Consider the following 16,391-nt stretch of genomic DNA (forward strand, 5'->3'; position numbering starts at 1 on the left):
GCGTGTTCAGTGGACATCAGCCTGGCACGGAGCACAGGTGAACCGACCAAGGATTTCTGCAGAAAGTCCTCTCTCTGAGAGGGAGGCAGTGAGCACGGGACGCCCATCGGCGGTGTGCTGGGAAACAGGCTTTGCAACAACCACCACGAATAAAGGCTCACCCTTTCGGCAAACACACCTGAGCCCAGAGCGTGCTTTCTGGAAGACGAGGAACAAACAGCGTGGCCTCTGGGACCCGTGAGGACTTGCCAGCACAGGGCGCACCTCCCTCACTTTGAGGCTCCTGATGGTGTCACGAAGCACGATTTCCACACCTGACTTCACTACTAATGAACACTTCCGCTCTTAACTTGCCTAATCAACCGCAGGATGTACTAACGGTCCTTCTTGGGGGCAATTGTGGAAGAGGCTGCTGTTTAGAAGCCGCTCGGGGCACCAGATGTTTTCGCTGGCTACCCGTGAAAGGGAGGACCGAGTACAGGGTCTGCGATCAAAGAACTGGGCGTTTCCACACAAAGTAGAGAATTTGCGTTATTTTTCTTGGCCGTCTTGTAGCGTTCACTTAAGAAAACGTGCCTGGTGCGGGGCTATTCTTTTCCTTTAGTGCTGCTCTCTTCAAGAAAATACACAAAGAGAAGGTATCAGGAGCCCTAAAAATGATTCAAACTTTTTGATTCTAAGAAGCCACCTTAAGTGAAAAGAGAAGGAGATAAAGCTTTATGTGGACAGTAGTTTATTGCTGCATTGTTTATAAAAAGAACAGTGGAAATGTCCAGAGACATGGGTATGGCTATTGACGGAATGTTAAATCTATATGACAGAATATTGTGAGGCCGTTAAAACGTTGCTGAGGACAATTTAATGTCAAGAGAAAATGTTTACAATAGAAATGAAAGTATCCTAAAACCTGTAGAGATTATGATACCAGATTTGTAAGATAAATAAACCGATTGCACATTTATAGTACGTATAAAACGCTGGGAGGAAATGAACCGACTTATTAGCACTGGGTTATCCTTGGGTGGCAGGGTACTGATATATTATTTAACGTTTTTTCCTTGCATAACTGTGCTTTACAAATACTCTATGAGGCGCCTGAGAGGCTCAGTCAGTCAAGCGTCTGACTCCTGGTTTCGGCTCAGGTCGTGATCCTAGGGTCCTGAGCTTGAGCCCCACATCGGTCTCTCTCTGTGCTGATGGTGCAGAGACTGCTTGGGATTCTCTCTCTCCCTCCCTCTCTGCCCCTTCCCTGCTCTCAAAATAAATAAACTTAAAAAATACTCTAAAAGGAGTATGTATTGTTTTTATATGCAGAAAACAATTAAAGAGCAATCCAGATGTCCGTGTAGAATGTCACACAGCATCACGTCCTTACACACGATCGCCACCGACTGTCACCCCATCTTCAGATCCTTCCTCATTGAAGACTGGGCCTAATCCTTTATGATTCAGACATCAATTCCGATGCGTGTGTTTCCCCCCCAAGCAGCTCGCCGACACCAGCTGGGATCCTCGGGTGCCATGCGATCCTGACCCCGTCCACCCAGAGGTGGCGTCAGATCCCCCCCCCCCCCGCCGTGAGGGGCTCCATCCCACAGGACTGTCCCTCCCCATTGCAGGTGCCGGTCACCGGTCCAGGCTATAAGCCCAAGGTTCCCGTGACCCCCTCCTTGGGCTCGACTGATTTGCTCAAGCAGCTCACAGAATGCAGAGAAACCCTTACTGACCGGGTTAAAGGATGTTAATAACTCAGGGGCAACCACACTGAGGAGACACATGGGTGTCGGGAAGGGGGCACAGACCTTCATGCTCTCTCTGGGCACCACTCGCCCCGAGCGCCAGGGGCTCACCCACCTGCACCCTCTCTGACACCCTTTCTTTAGGGTTTTTCTAGAGGCCTCACTACAGAGGTAAGGTTGATTAAGTCATTGGCCGCTGGTAATGCAACCTCCAGCCCGTCTGCCCTCCCGGGAGATGTTGGGGTGGTTTGGGTGGTGACCTCGGTGCTTTCCAAAAAAGTCACTTCATTAACCCAGGAAAGGCCACCTTTGTTCCTCTCGTCACTCGGGAAATTCTAAGGCTCTTAGGAGCTCTGTGCCGGGAACAGGGATGAAGACCGGACCCGTTTCTTACCAAGGGGCAAAACATCACACCCTCCGTGCAGAGGATGCACACTTAGGAGGCAGCCTCTGATCATGTAGGGAGGACAAGGGGAGGTGACGCCGTGCGGGACCCGAGCCTAGGTGGATGGAATGCCCCGGGGCCGGGAGGCCGGGCGAACCTTGGCGACGGGTCTCTGCGTCCAAGCCAGAACCACAGGCTCAGGACCGGAGCCGCGGGTGCCCCCGCCCGGAGCTGCCAGATGGTCCTGCCAGTCGAGGCGGGTGCCTCCAGCTTTCCGGGCCAAGGGTGTAAGAGCTCCGCCCAGCCGGGGTCAGTGCGGGCCCGCGCGGTGCGTGCTTACCTGTTGCGCGCACTGGGTGCCCGGCGCTGGCACAGCAGGGTGGCGGTGGTGTGCTTCCCGCCGCTGCCCGTCTCCTGCTTGACGTCCCACTGCCGGGGCTCGCTGGTCTGAGCGCCCAAGATATTCACCCCCTTCTTCACCTTGGCTCTGCGGGCAGGAAGACAGGCGAGAGAGACCCACGGCATTAGTGACCCGGCCTTTGCTTTGCAAATGTGCCCGAGCCCCACTGCGCTGCGATCGCCCGCTCCGCGTTCCCGCGCACGTTCCCGCGGCAGGTGCAGAGACGGACCCAGGGCTCCAGAGGGGTAACGCCGGGGTGGGCGGAGACAGTGCAAGGGGGAGGGGCCACGGACTCCAGAACGGCGGATCCCGCGGCCCGGGTCCGTGGTGAGGGTAGGGGGGCCCTGGTTGTCCCCCCGGACACAGAGACGTAGCCCCATAAAGCGTTCAGGGGGACCGTCAGTCTGCCTCGGCCAGTTCTCATTTGGTGGTTGTTGGGGAGGCTGGTGTCCTGCCAGAGGCAGGTAGCAAGGTCAGGAGACATTTCTGGTTGTCGCCACTGGGTGGGGGTGTGCTGCCCGGGGAGGGTGGTGGGTAGAGGCCAAGGATGCAGTTTAACATCCTACAATGCCCGGCACGATCCCCACAACACAGACTCATCAGTCCAGAGGGTCCATAGTGCTGGGGTTTCCCAGCTCATACCCTGGGTTCACCACTTTGTAGCTGTGTGGTCTGGGCCCAACCACACCCTCTCTGCGCCTCAGTTCACCCCCTACCCCCAAAATGGATCTGCTAATAAAGCTGAATGATGAAATGTCTTAATGCCTATAAAGAGATTAGAATAGGGTGAAGCATACAGCAAGCACTTAATAAGTGTCCATTATTGCTACACTACCCCCACCTGCTCCATGTAGCTGCCTCCTCCAGGCAGGCTGCCAACCCAAGTGCACTAAGTTAGGGCTTGAAACAAAGGAAGCCTTCCTCTCCGGGCCGACTCGGCCCCTCTGAACCTCAGTGCTCTCGTCGACATACCGAGGAGAAAAGTAGCAGATGGAACGCGACCGCCTGCCTGTCCTCTCCCCCAAATCCCGCTCACGGGAGAACGGAGGCCCACGAGGTGGGGAGGGGACACGCCCAGCCGCCACGGATTCTGGAACAGGAAAGAGGTCTGACGCGAGCAAATTCGGGAGCAGGATTTCCACTCGCGGCACCAGCGGTCGGTGGGAAAAGTAAGAGTCAGCGGGGCTCACACCGGGGAAGCGGCCTGAGGACTCGGAGGCCCAGCCCCAAAGCGGGAGTGAATGCTCACACTGGGGCTCCTCCAAACAGCAAGCCAGGGTGCCTGGGCTCAGAGCTCCCAACGGCCGTGTGCCCCCAATCACTTATAGGAGCAAACGGGAGCTGTTGGGCACTGAGAGAAGTCTCTACGTGATTACAGACACCCAAACAGACAAACAGAAAAAAAAAAGCAATCTGTACAAAATAGAGCCAATATGGGAAAGACCATAATTTAAAAAAAAAAAATCATTCATATTCACAGGGAAATCAGACAATACTCCACAATCATGAAACAAAAACACAATGCTATTTAAAAACGTCCAGAAAAAAAAAAAAAAAGAGCACTTGGAAATTAAAACTATTATAGCAGAAATATAAAGGCACAGACTGGCTGGTGGATAGAGGAGATTTGTCCTTAGAGGCAGAAAGAGCAAACCCACACCCAGGCACAGCAGCGGCACATGTCGATGGTACGGGAGAGTGAGTTCCGCACTCCTCCAGAGAGACAGAAGCGTCAGAGACAAGCACGGATTCAGAACTCACGACAGCCGCTCTGGAAACCAAGAGACAATGGAAAATAGCCCAAAACTCAAAGGGGGAGTGATTCCCAACCTCGAATTCTATACCCAGCCTGATTCCGAAGACCATCTTTCCAGATATGCAAGCTCTCTGACAACTTACTTCCTACATCCTTGCTCAGAAAGCTACCTGGAGATGTGCTCCATCAAGCAAGGGAGAAACCCAGAAGGATGTCAGACGTCAGAGGCGCAGGAAACACGTGATCCCATGCACGACAGGTGCACAGAGGGAAGGCAGCCGCAGAGGACAGGGGGCCCCAGCAAGGAGGAGAATCTGGCGGCCTTGCCATCCGGAAATGGACATTTTCCTAAGGAATCTGGTGGGGATAAACGCTCCGGGAGGAGATCCAGACAGTCAGCGAAGCGTTTGGGAATGAACGAGAGCTCAATATACAGAAAATGAAGGGAAGGAATAAAACCGGACCAGTTTTTAAATCTGAAGATAAGAAATCATCACTCAGAAGATGCCACATGATCAGAATTTCATACTTGGCTTTACTGTGATTAGCACACATGCTTATAATATTTTAAACACCGAATATGAACCTGACAAAATATGATTATTTTATTGGAAGGATGGAGGCGTAGAAAGGAGTCCCCTTATGGGGGGAAGAGGTATATTTTGTCCTTTGTTGTGGGAAATTTATAGATATTGCCTAAACACACACACACACACACACACACACACACACACACGCACACCAAAGCAAGATGCATCAACGTCACTGTCCCCATCAGCGATATGGATGCAAATACCAGGCAAAGTAAGAATTTTGCCTCTGGAAGGAAACAGAACACTGCAGTATTTTTTTTTTAATTTTTTTTCAACGTTTATTCATTTTTGGGACAGAGAGAGACAGAGCATGAACGGGGGAGGGGCAGAGAGAGAGGGAGACACAGAATCGGAAACAGGCTCCAGGCTCTGAGCCATCAGCCCAGAGCCTGACGCGGGGCTCGAACTCACGGACCGCGAGATCGTGACCTGGCTGAAGTCGGACGCCCAACCGACTGCGCCACCCAGGCGCCCCTGCAGTATTTTTTAAAAATAAGTTTTCATTTTAAAATAGTTTGATGCTTTGAGGTTACGAGGAAGTTGCAAAACCAACTGGGCAATCCTAGATTTCTCGTGAGCCCTTTGCCCCGCTCCCCCGGTGACCACGTCTTACCGAACGCAGGCACACACCCTCCTTGGATCCCACCTGCTGTCAGGTGTGCTGGTCTCTCGGGGTGCTAGAAACGGTATCTCTCGTGTACTTGCCAGCCAGACAGAATAGAGAACAACACAGAAAAGCCCGGAACACTCACGCCTGGCAAATACCCATCTATCTGTTCTGTCACCACTATCTTGTCACTGGCGGCGCGTTACATACGGTTTTGACCGACAAAGTCTGCAGAAAGATTGGACTCCCCAGGGTATATGCAGGGTTACAGCTTCTGAAAGTATCAGCAAGGCACACACACACACACACACACACACACAGTTGCGTGCACACCTCTGCCCTGCTCACCGCCCCCCTCCAGGAGTGGAGGACGTAAATCCTCGTGAATAGTTGGGAAGCTACATCAACATAGCTGAGCAAACCTGATTGCCAGCACTCAGTAAGCCACATCTCCACTGTCAAAGTTCGGGCGTCCTGGTCAGCATCAGCCCCCAGAGCGGCAAGAGCAAATCAGCAGCATCAGGCACCTGCTGTTTAGAAACTTCTCCCAGGTCTTGCATTAAAATGATATGCTGAGGGGCACCCCGGTGGCTCAGTCGGTGAAGCCTCCAACCTTGGCTCAGGTCGGGATCTCGCGGTTCGCGGGTTCGAGCCCCGCGTTGGGCTCTGGGCTGACGGCTCGGAGCCTGGAGCCCGCTTCGGATTCTGTGTCTCCCTCCCTCTCTGCCCCTCCCCAGCTTGCAATCTGTCTCTCTCTCTCTCTCTCAAAAATGAATAAACATTAAAAAAACGTCTTTTTTAAATGATGTGTTGAACGCAACTGGTCACCTTGGCCACAAGGAGACTGGGGCGCACCTAAAGGACGGGCATTAGGACACATTAGCATGCGAAAGCCCCCCATTTGTCCTAAGACGGGGGAAATCAACGCCCCAGTGGTCTCTTAGCACCGACACCCTCTACCTTTACTGCCCATAAGAAATGCCTCATGAAATGTGACTTTGCTTGAAATCGGGTTTTGCTGCATTTGGATTTTGCTCAAGACTCCGGGTTTCACTGAAGCTACAAATTGTTCTTTCCACTTAATAGTTCGCACAAATAGAAGGTTCTTGCTGACGGGCGCGGAGGCTGGTTTGATCTGTGCACGAGGTGGGCCATGAGCCTGAGCTGGGACGAAGGCACGGGCTTTCAGAGGTCGATTTTGCTAATTGGGCGTTTTCTGCGTGAGACCAGCGGGTGTGGCCCTCTCCCCCAAGGAGCAGGAGTGGAATTTGCGAGGAGGGAGGGCCTGTGGGAACGCGCGCGATGGGCAGGTGAGGACGCCTGGCTTCTCGGGGAGGAGCCTGGCACCGGAGAGGCCACGCCCACTCAGCATCCCCGTGGTGAGGGAGCGGAGTCGCTGGAGTGGATGCGGGGAAACCGGCTGGGCTGCGGGGCGGCCTCTGCTGGCGACCTTGGGCACATCACTCCCTGCCCTCTCCTCCTTTTCATGCTCTGCCTAGGGGTGGGGTCCCCCACGTGTGGCTCTGCTGTTGCCCGGGTCAGGAGGTGACTCTGGAGGCTGGGAGGCAGCGCCGTGGCACCTGCTTAACGTCGGCACGGGCGCCCCCGCAGGCGGCGTGCAGGGTGCTGAGCGTGTCATCACAGGCCCCGGGCACCCACCCGCCCGGGGGGATGCTTCCTGAGCGGTCTGGGCGCCCCTGAGCCGGCTCGTGCCACCCCCACATGGCTTTTGTTTTTTAAGTTTATTTATTTTGAGACACAGAAAGACCATGAGCTGGGGAGGGGGGTGGGGGTCAGAGAGAGGGAGAGAGAGAGAGAATCCCAAGCTGTGATGTCAGCGCAGAGCCCGACGCAGGACTCGAACTCACGACCCGCAAGATCCTGACCTGAGCTGAAACCCAGAGTCGGACGCTTCACCCACGGAGCCACCTGGGCGGCCCCTCGTCCGCACACACGTTTGTACTTGACGCTCCGTTCAGTCCACTCAGTCCTTGGGTGCTTAAAACCCAAATGTGTCCCCCCATCTTTTCAAAATGTCCTTGGCTCTGTTGTAACACAGGGACGATTAAGCGTTCCGTAAAGAAAATCGATGTTCAGTACAAATTCCGGACACAGGAAGCCTGATCTCTGTCCTCCGATGCGTCGAACTCGGGGTGCGCCAGAATCCCCACGCGAGATGCTCTCTGTCTAGAAGATCCCCAAGCCACTGAGCTTCCAGAAGCCACTGGTATGGTTGCTGCTGGAATGAGCATCTGCGTGGCTTCAGGAGGGGGGTCGGGGGACGGGGGGCTGGGTACCACCTGGTCTCTGGCCCTGTAAGGCTGAGTCGGCTGAATCTGATCCGCAGAGTAAGTAAAAGAGGAAAGAATATAATTAGCTGCTATTATGGGTGGCCCTGTACTTCCGTCTAAATCCATATGCTGAACTCTCAACCCCAGCGCTTTGGAACGGGACCTCACGGGCACAGAGGCAACCCCGTTCAAGGGTGGCTCCAGGGTGGGCCCCAAAGCAGCGGGACGGTGACCGCACGTCCCCCGAAGAAAGGGCAGCTTGTAGACAGACACCTTACGGGGACAACGCCATGTCAAGGTGAAGCCAGCCGTCCGCACACCGAGGAGAGGGGCCTGGGAAGGCTCTCCCTCAGAGCCCTCAGGAGGGACCTTGGACTCCTGGCCTTCAAGAGCGAGACACGACGCATCTGTCCTCTGAGTCACCACCCACAGTACCTTGTATGGCAGCCCCAGCAAACCAACACAGCTGCCGACATTAAAATAAAACCAGGAGGGGGGCACCGGTGGAGCGTGGGACTCTTCATCTCAGGGTTGTGGGTTCCAGCCCCACGTTGGGTGCAGAGCTTACTCAAAACTACAATAAAAAGCTTCCATACAAAATTCTGGATTTGTGCTCTTAAGCCACTGTGATGTTCGGTCATTCAGCAAGCAGTTAACAACTGTGCCACATGGTCCCACGTGCCCAGCGCTGCTCTTGGGGACAAGAATCCCACGAGCCCACATGTCTTCCCTTGGAGAACTCACGTCCGGTTGGGAGAGACAGACGATAAACCAGAATGTCCTACCTGACCTCAGGGTCTCTTTCGGACGGAGCTGGCCAGGACAGAGCTACGGAGCGAGCAGCCTCTGAAACAGCCCACGTGGCCTGGCCCCTGCGAGGAGACGCGCGATGCAAAAAATGATGACGTCCGCGAATGAGCAGGGGAGCGACATCCCAGTGGCCGTGGCTTCAGTGCCCCCCACCCGCCCCACGGGGGAGTAGCCTCCTGTTGTGTGCTCATGGCGGCTCCTGCACGAGGGGCCGCGCTTTGCACGGGCCGTGTGCTGTGTACGAGGACGTGACACCCCAATCGGTCACCCTGCCACGCGAATAAGTCTCATAAATCCGCGTCCACAACCATTCCACCCGGGAACCTGACAAGTCCCATAAAGCTGACGTGGCAGACAAAAGGGGCTTGAGGGGTTTTTTTGGTTCTTTCAAAGCACTTAAGGGAAAAGAGACATTTGTCTGAGATCCGGGTCTCCGAATAGCTATCTAACGGACATCGCTGCTGTCCCTGCTGTCCTCATAACGTCACCGGGTCCGCGTGGCTACCCTGGTATCGTGGGCTGGTGCCGAGTGCAGGCTGGGTGTATGTGAAATAGCTACCGGGTTTCCCCAAATCCTACCCTCAAATACTGGACATAGTCATACACTCGCTGTGCTATCATCTATTTAATATTGTTCTAGAAACGCACTACCCCCTCCCTTTCTTTTTTGCTTTAGCAAAGTTCTTTCAGAAAAGGAACTCTGTAGCAAGCACAAATGGAAAAAACAAAAACAAAAAACAACTTCCGAAATGCGCATTAAACTAAACACACGACGGTCAAATTTTAAAGAGCCTGTACGTGAATCTCATAAAACAACCTATCTTGCTACCGCTGTGCCTGTCACACTCAGGAAGCGGTGACATACATAGAGTTTAAGACTGCACGGTTCTCCTTCACGCGTGGGGCTTTAATACAGGGTCTTTCAGAACACGGAGGAAGGGGAAAGCCGAAGGATCCGTGTCATGAGAGTGTCAGGAACGCCTCTTCCGCGCTCTGTCGGTAACAGCGTGAGCTGGCTCCCGTCTTCCCGCCTCCCACCATCATCCCATTCCAGCAGGAGCCAGGGACTCCCTGACTGGGGGCAGCAGCCTTTCCGAGATGGGGCCCAGCTTCCTGCCCGCTGGTGGCATCCTCTTGAATCATTCCTAGATTTCCTGTGGGGGCAGCCCTCTGCCCACCGCGGGAGTGGAGACCCCAGGAAACGAGGAACAGACTGGTTCCAAGAGGTGGACAGTGTTCCAGGGGTCATTGCTGCAGCTTCCGAAAGGAACTTGTGTGTGTGTACATGTGTGTGTGTGCGTGTGTTTGTACACGTGCATGCATCTGTGTGAATTTGTGTGTGCATATATGTAGGCATGTGCCAGTGTGCATGTGCATGGATGTGTGCACGCACACATGTGTGCCTGTGCACGTGTGCATGTGTGTTTATGTGTGTGACATGTATGCATGTGCATGTGTGCACCTGTGTGAATTTGCATGTGCCTATATGTATGGGCACGCATGTGTGTGTATCCGCTGAAAGCCGGCTCCTCCCGCATGTAGGATTCCTCGCCTGTCACTGACGGAGACCACAGTCACCGCCAGGGCATCTGAACAAGCACCCCTCACCTCTCAGGTCCGCTGGGAAAACCGCAGGCTGTCGAATGTTCTCCCCCCGCCAAGTGGCTTGGGTTTGTCTTCTGTTCAGATTCTCAAACACTGACCACTTTTGGCCATTACCTTCTGCTGCCTCACATCTGCCTTCGATATCAGGTGCAGAAAATAAAATGCATCGGCAACTCCACGAATGTTTGAGGTCCAGTCCAGAGCTTGGAGAACACGGGGGTTTCTTAAGCACATTGCTACTTCAAGCTTCATTACGTCTTCCCCAACCCTGCTCCTCTGGTCCAGGGCAACGAGCTAATCTCTCTAGTTTTGCAAACTAGGCACATGGGACGTCTGTTTGTAAAATAAATACCCATGTTCTGCTTTCACAGCTTTGCTCCTACAAATGCCCAAGTCTGCCTCCTCATGCCTACTGTTCTGGTCTTTGAAACCTCAGGCTGAGCGTCATGAGCCAGTGGTGTGCCAGCTCTTACATTTGGGGGGAGGATTTTGCAAGCCAGTTGTTAAAAGACAGCCGTTGTTGAAATATACATTGTAGAAACTTACAAGGGAGTAACGTATATAAGAAAACAAAGCCAACCAATAAATACTCAAAGCCCGTTCGTCCCTAATTATTCTACCAGTTTACAAAATCCAGTTCTCGTGAGGTTGTCCTTGCGTGTCTCTGAGGGGGACGTCCTGTACCACGCGGGGCCACCGCCCACCTCTACCCAACTGTGCGTTCACTGCTATCTCACCTCCAGCTTGAAACTGGAGGCGGTGGTGGGGCGCCTGGGTGGCGCAGTCGGTTAAGCGTCCGACTTCAGCCAGGTCACGATCTCGCGGTCCGTGAGTTCGAGCCCCGCGTCGGGCTCTGGGCTGATGGCTCAGAGCTCAGAGCCTGGAGCCTGTTTCCGATTCTGTGTCTCCCTCTCTCTCTGCCCCTCCCCCGTTCATGCTCTGTCTCTCTCTGTCCCAAAAATAAATAAACGTTGAAAAAAAAAAAATTTAAAAAAAAAAAAAAAAAAAAGAAACTGGAGGCGGTGGGAGTATCTACACCAGAGAAATCGGGGAACACTGCACCTCAGGACCCTTCCCCTCAGAGTGCCAGCTGTGAGACACTGACCCGCACACCCCTGGTGGTGTCTGATGGGCCAGCACTACGTGGATGACTTATAGGGCAAATGTTCCCAAATAGGGCAAATGCACGCCAACGACTGCCTTATTCTCATCCAACCACCCTGGGCTGGGCAAGCCTCCAATATGCCTGCTGAGGATTCTCCACTTGAACAGCTGCTGGTCTATTCCTGCCCTTTGTTCTACTCTGTGCCCCAGGTGGCTGACTCGGGGGGCCGTTCACCCTCGCTCCAGGGAAGTCTGGCTAATGGGGACACAATACCAGATTGGAGGGCGGGGGAGAGGGAGGTTGGGCACCTGCCGGTCTCCATTCAGCAGCACGATGTGGTTAGCAGCTGTATTCCTGCATTGGGGAGGCCCCACCTCCAAGGCCCCAGCTCTCATGAGGCTCCAGCAAAGGAGGTGCCTTCCCAGCCCTTCAGGCCCAGGGGTGCCTCAACCTGCCAGCACCTCTCTAAACAGTTCCTTCAATTACAAACAATTTTCCATTAAACTTAAAGCGTGCCTTCGGGGTGCCTGGGTGGCTCAGTCAGTTAGGCGTCCGACTTAGGATCAAGGCATGATCTCATGGTCTGTGGGTTCGAGCCCCACATCGGGCTCTGTGCTGACAGCTCAGAGCCTGGAGCCTGTGTCTCCCTCTCTCTCTGTGTCTCCCTCTCTCTCTCTCTGCCCCTCCCTCACTTGTGCTCTCTCTGTCTCAAAAATAAATAAATTTAAAAATATTTAAACTTGGAGTGTGCCTTTTGTCTGCCGCTGGCACCCCAGTGGGTGTGTTGGGATGTCTTCCATATGTCCTCCATCTGTCCCCAGTCCTGGCTTACTTCCTCCTCCGTGGTGGTGACGTTACTCCCTTGGTCACGACAACAAAGAACTTTACCCATCCCTCAATGATGGCCGATGTCTTCACGTTTCTCCAGTTTCTTGGAGTTGGCCTCGCTTTGAGTCACCATAGACTCTATATCATAACAGATCATACACTCTTTCTTGGCATTTTGGTTATACGCTTGGGGCTGTGTCTTGACTAAGTTTAGTGAACTATTATGGTTAAAATAATTCACCAGAGCCCAAACAGAAGGAAATATCATGACAAACGCCTCTCTGCCTAAAGAAAGTAGAGTTTGGCCCATGAACTTTCTTTGGTAGGTGGGCATGTGGCACTCAGTCTACCATGATGAAAAGTGGCATTAACTCAACTGTTCAGTAGCGAAAATTTCAAGCAAATACAGACAATCTAATACGTAGCCATCAGTCACTTTCAATGACTGTCTACGTTGAGGCGACCTTGTTTCGACTGTGCACCTCAACGATTTTACGCTGAAGAACTTCAACCCAAAACTCAGGTATCATGCTGCTTTACTCTCAAATACCTCAAGTTTTTTTTTTTTTTTTTAAACACAATCACATTTCCATTATCATATCTAACAAAATTAATAAGTTCCTAATGTAAAAGTTTCCCTAATTATCTCAAGGATATTACTTGATATAATTGGATGGTTCCCATCAGAATCCAAACAAGGCCAACACAGAGCATTTGGTTGTTATGTTCTTAAGTCTTTTGTGTTCTGCGAATAGTGTCACTTCCCCTGTTCATTCGTGTAGTTGATACTTTTTGAAATACTAAGTCATTTGTCCCATGATGTCCAGGCGCTGGTTTATGTGGCTGTGTCTTTGCCATTCGACTGGTTCTCCCCCCGTCTTTCCTTTACTTCGGTTGTTGGATATCAAGTCGTTACACACATCAAGTGGTGTCGGCACAAATACCTTCTGAGCTGCGCTCTGTGTTTATTGTTATCATGTACCGAGCCCGGGGGATGGGGAGGCCAGCATCCGCTAAAGTGTCTTACGTAAGTATTTCTGGGATGAGTAGAGCTGTCGTAAATCAGTGCCACGCAGGGTACGTCAGCCATGCCGGCTGGCCACCCGTTTGCCATGGCTCTGAGAAGAGGTATACTTCTGGAAAGGGCCAACACGTCAAGTGAACCTCGAGCTTTGGAATGAGAAGCCTTGCAGAGTCCCAGCAGGACGGAGCAAGTTTTCCTGACCCAGGCAGAGGGCTGTCGCGATGTGTATGGGGGGGGGGGGTCCTGGCACCCCTCGCTGTGAACTCTGTGCCCCACGTGTCACTCTGAGTGAGGCTCCCAGGCAGAGGGTCTCAGCCAGGGGAGAGGTGGTGACGTCTGGAGACGTGTGTGGGTGTCACGCCGGGAGAGGATACAGCCGGCGTCTAGTGGACAGAGGCCAAGGAGGGGCTGACCACTGCCCCGTGCACAGGACAGCCCCCGCGACAGAGGATTGCCTGGCCCCAGCTCTCCATAGCGACGGACCGAGGAACTCCGCCCCATGGCAAAGCGCCCGCGGAGTGGGCCTGGCACACAGCGGGCGTCCTGGTCCAATGGCCAGAACACCTCGTGTTTTGTGTGTGCTCCCCCAAGACACTCTACCTGCGTCTGTCGCTCTGAGATTACTGCACTGTGGTCCCACGTGTGCGGACAGCAAAGGGTTTTTATGACCTCATCTTATCAATTTAAAAGAGTATGCTGGCACAGGGCTAATTTAATTACGGGAGAACAAACCATCAGGAGGAGAGCTCACGCGGCGGGCCAGGCGAGAGGCTCTGCAGGGACCGCGGTGAGCGAGGACCCAGCGTCCTGGAAGGGGGCCTCACCTGGCGATGTCTCAGAGCCCGCCAGCAGAGGACAAAACCAAACTCTTCCTGCCGCCTTCACCCACTAGATCCTGTGCGAGCAGGGAAACAGCCATCTAGACGGTGCTCTGCTGTGTCTGTGTTTGTGAGACTGTCCAAAAACACACAGCCGACATCTACTACTAAAATTCCTGTATCAGCCAGGCTGTCTGCTAAGCGTTTTCCATGTGTTACTTAACAAACAAACAAACAAAACCCTTCGTAAGTCACCAGGGAAATGCAAATTGGAACAACAATGAGGTATCACCCTCTACCTACCAGAATGGCCAAAATCCAAAACACTGACAACACCAGATGCTGGCGAGGATGTGCAGTAATGGAAACGCTCATTCATGGCTGGCGGGAATGCAAAACGGCGTAAACACTTTGGAAGACAGTTTGGCAGTGTCTTGCAAAACGAAACATATTCTTGCCATACGATCCAGCAATCACACTCCTTGGTATTTACCCAAAGGAGTTGAAACGTATGTCCACATAAAACCCTGCACACAGATGTTTATAGCAGCTTTATTCACAACGGCCAAAAACTCGGAAGCAACCAAGAGGTCCTTCCGGAGGCGGGTGGGTAAACTGTGGTCGATCCAGACAACGGAATATTACTCAGCGCTAAAACTAAACGAGGTGTCGAGCCACGAGAAGACACGGAGGAAACTTAAACGCACATCACTAAGTCAAAGGAGCGAGTCTGAAGACGCTAAATACTGCGTGATTCCAACTACGTGACATTCTGGAAAAGGCACAACCAGGGGGACAATAGAAAGGTCAGTGGTTGCCAGGGGTTCGGAAGAGGGAGAGACGAATACGCAGAGCACAGAGGATTTTCGGGACGGTGAAAATCGTTTGTGAGATTCTATGAGGGTGGATACGTGTCATTACACGTCTGTCCAGACCCACAGAACATGCACCCTGCCAAGAGGGACCCCTAAGGTAATCTAGGGACCGGGGGCGACAAGATGTGACAGTGAGGGCGCATCAGTTGTAACAGGCGCACCATTGCTGGGGATGCTAACGCTGGGAGGGGGCTGAGCAGGTGCGAGGGCAGGGGGTACACGGGGATTTATGTACCTTCCTTTCAGTTTTTTTTAATAAGCCTAAAACTGCTCTGAAAAATTAAAGCCTTAAAAAACAATAAAGACTTCCCGACAATTCCACTGGGCAGTTTCCATCCCTATGCTCCTTTTTAGGCAGGCGAGCAAAAAAGAGGTAGAGAACAGCACAGAAACCCGCTCAGGATCACACAGGGATCAAAGTGGCACGGTTAGCGTTTGATCCGAGCCGTCTGGCTCCAGAGCTGGAACAGCCAGACTCGCCCGTCCCTCCGCGAAGGGACTGGTGATCCGCCCAGAAACCGTCGGCTTGCAAACATTGTCCCTGATGCCATACCTTTCCCACTGGGGTACGGACAGCCATTTGGGGACAACACGCCCACGCACACACGCCCACAGACACCCCCAATGTGCACACACACCACCTTGGTGAGTAAGAATGGATTAATAATAAAAACCAAAAAGGGGAAAAGGGCCCATCCGTCCAGTCTGTGACAGCTCCTTGAGTAACCGCTCGCAGGTACCTGAGGTCTCCCTGAGCCTCGATGGCCAGGCACGAGGGCGCTTGGGCAGGAGGAGAGATGTGGTACAGCCGGGCCATCGATATTTGATGAGGGCGATCGGCGAACTCGCCCCTGCGGGAGCATCGCGTCTCTCTGCAGCAGAGTTTTCCGCGCAAGGCAGCCAAAGCCCTTTCCCAACCGCCGGCTGAGGGGGAGACAGGAACACCAAGCCCCTTGTGCTGGGGCGGCATCACCCGGTAACCAGCGTCTTGACCCCCCAGCAGCTCGGGGTTCATCTTTTTTTTGTCCTTGTGTGAGCCGCAATTTGGGACACAGTGACCGACCTCTGGTGTCTTCCAACTGTGAGCCACAACGGAGGTTCTCCCGAAGGGTGCAGACGCTGTGACATCTCTCTAGCTTTTAAGGAGGTCAGGTGCACACTGGGGGGGTTACCAGCGTGTGCCTAATTAAGCGCTTTGAGGTCTACTGCCTGGGTTCGAATCCTGCCTCTGACACTTCCTAGACGCTCTCTGCCCTTGTTCATTTATTCAAAGCCCCTGTGGTCTGCTCGCCCACCGCCTCCCACTCACCTGCCCCTTTGACCTCCTTTTGCAACCCTCACCACCCACGACGATCCAGCGCTGCCAGGCTCCCGGTGCTCCTGCCTCTGGGCTTTGTTCTGACTGTTCCATCCTCCCGCATGCCCTTCCCTCACATACCCACATGGCTGGCGGCCTCCCCTGTCTGTGCTCACACGTCACCTCAGACATGTCCTTACAGTATGGGACCTGCCCTATCTTCTCTATCCCTTTATCCCACTTTATTTTTCCTCCGTT

At 53.3% G+C, this 16,391-nt stretch overlaps 1 protein-coding gene across 2 annotated transcripts in view; it reads right to left on the reverse strand.

Annotated features, from left to right (window-relative positions):
* Positions 1-16,391, reverse strand: part of TMEM132C (transmembrane protein 132C) — a 308,814-nt gene that overhangs the window by 112,904 nt on the left and 179,519 nt on the right. The window contains exons 1-2 of one of the 2 annotated variants that reach the window (XM_045459588.1): positions 5,487-5,638; positions 2,465-2,611 (exon numbers count right to left, since the gene is read on the reverse strand). Coding sequence is in view for 1 of the 2 variants with exons in the window: in XM_045459587.1 (XP_045315543.1) it covers positions 2,465-2,611 (147 nt within the window). In the remaining variant the exon portion in view is untranslated. Of the gene's footprint in view, positions 1-2,464; positions 2,612-5,486; positions 5,639-16,391 lie in introns of those variants that run through there. The other variant, XM_045459587.1, reaches the window with a different exon arrangement.

The sequence above is a fragment of the Leopardus geoffroyi genome, chromosome D3, assembly GCF_018350155.1.
Source record: "Leopardus geoffroyi isolate Oge1 chromosome D3, O.geoffroyi_Oge1_pat1.0, whole genome shotgun sequence".
Taxonomy (NCBI): Eukaryota; Metazoa; Chordata; class Mammalia; order Carnivora; family Felidae; genus Leopardus; species Leopardus geoffroyi.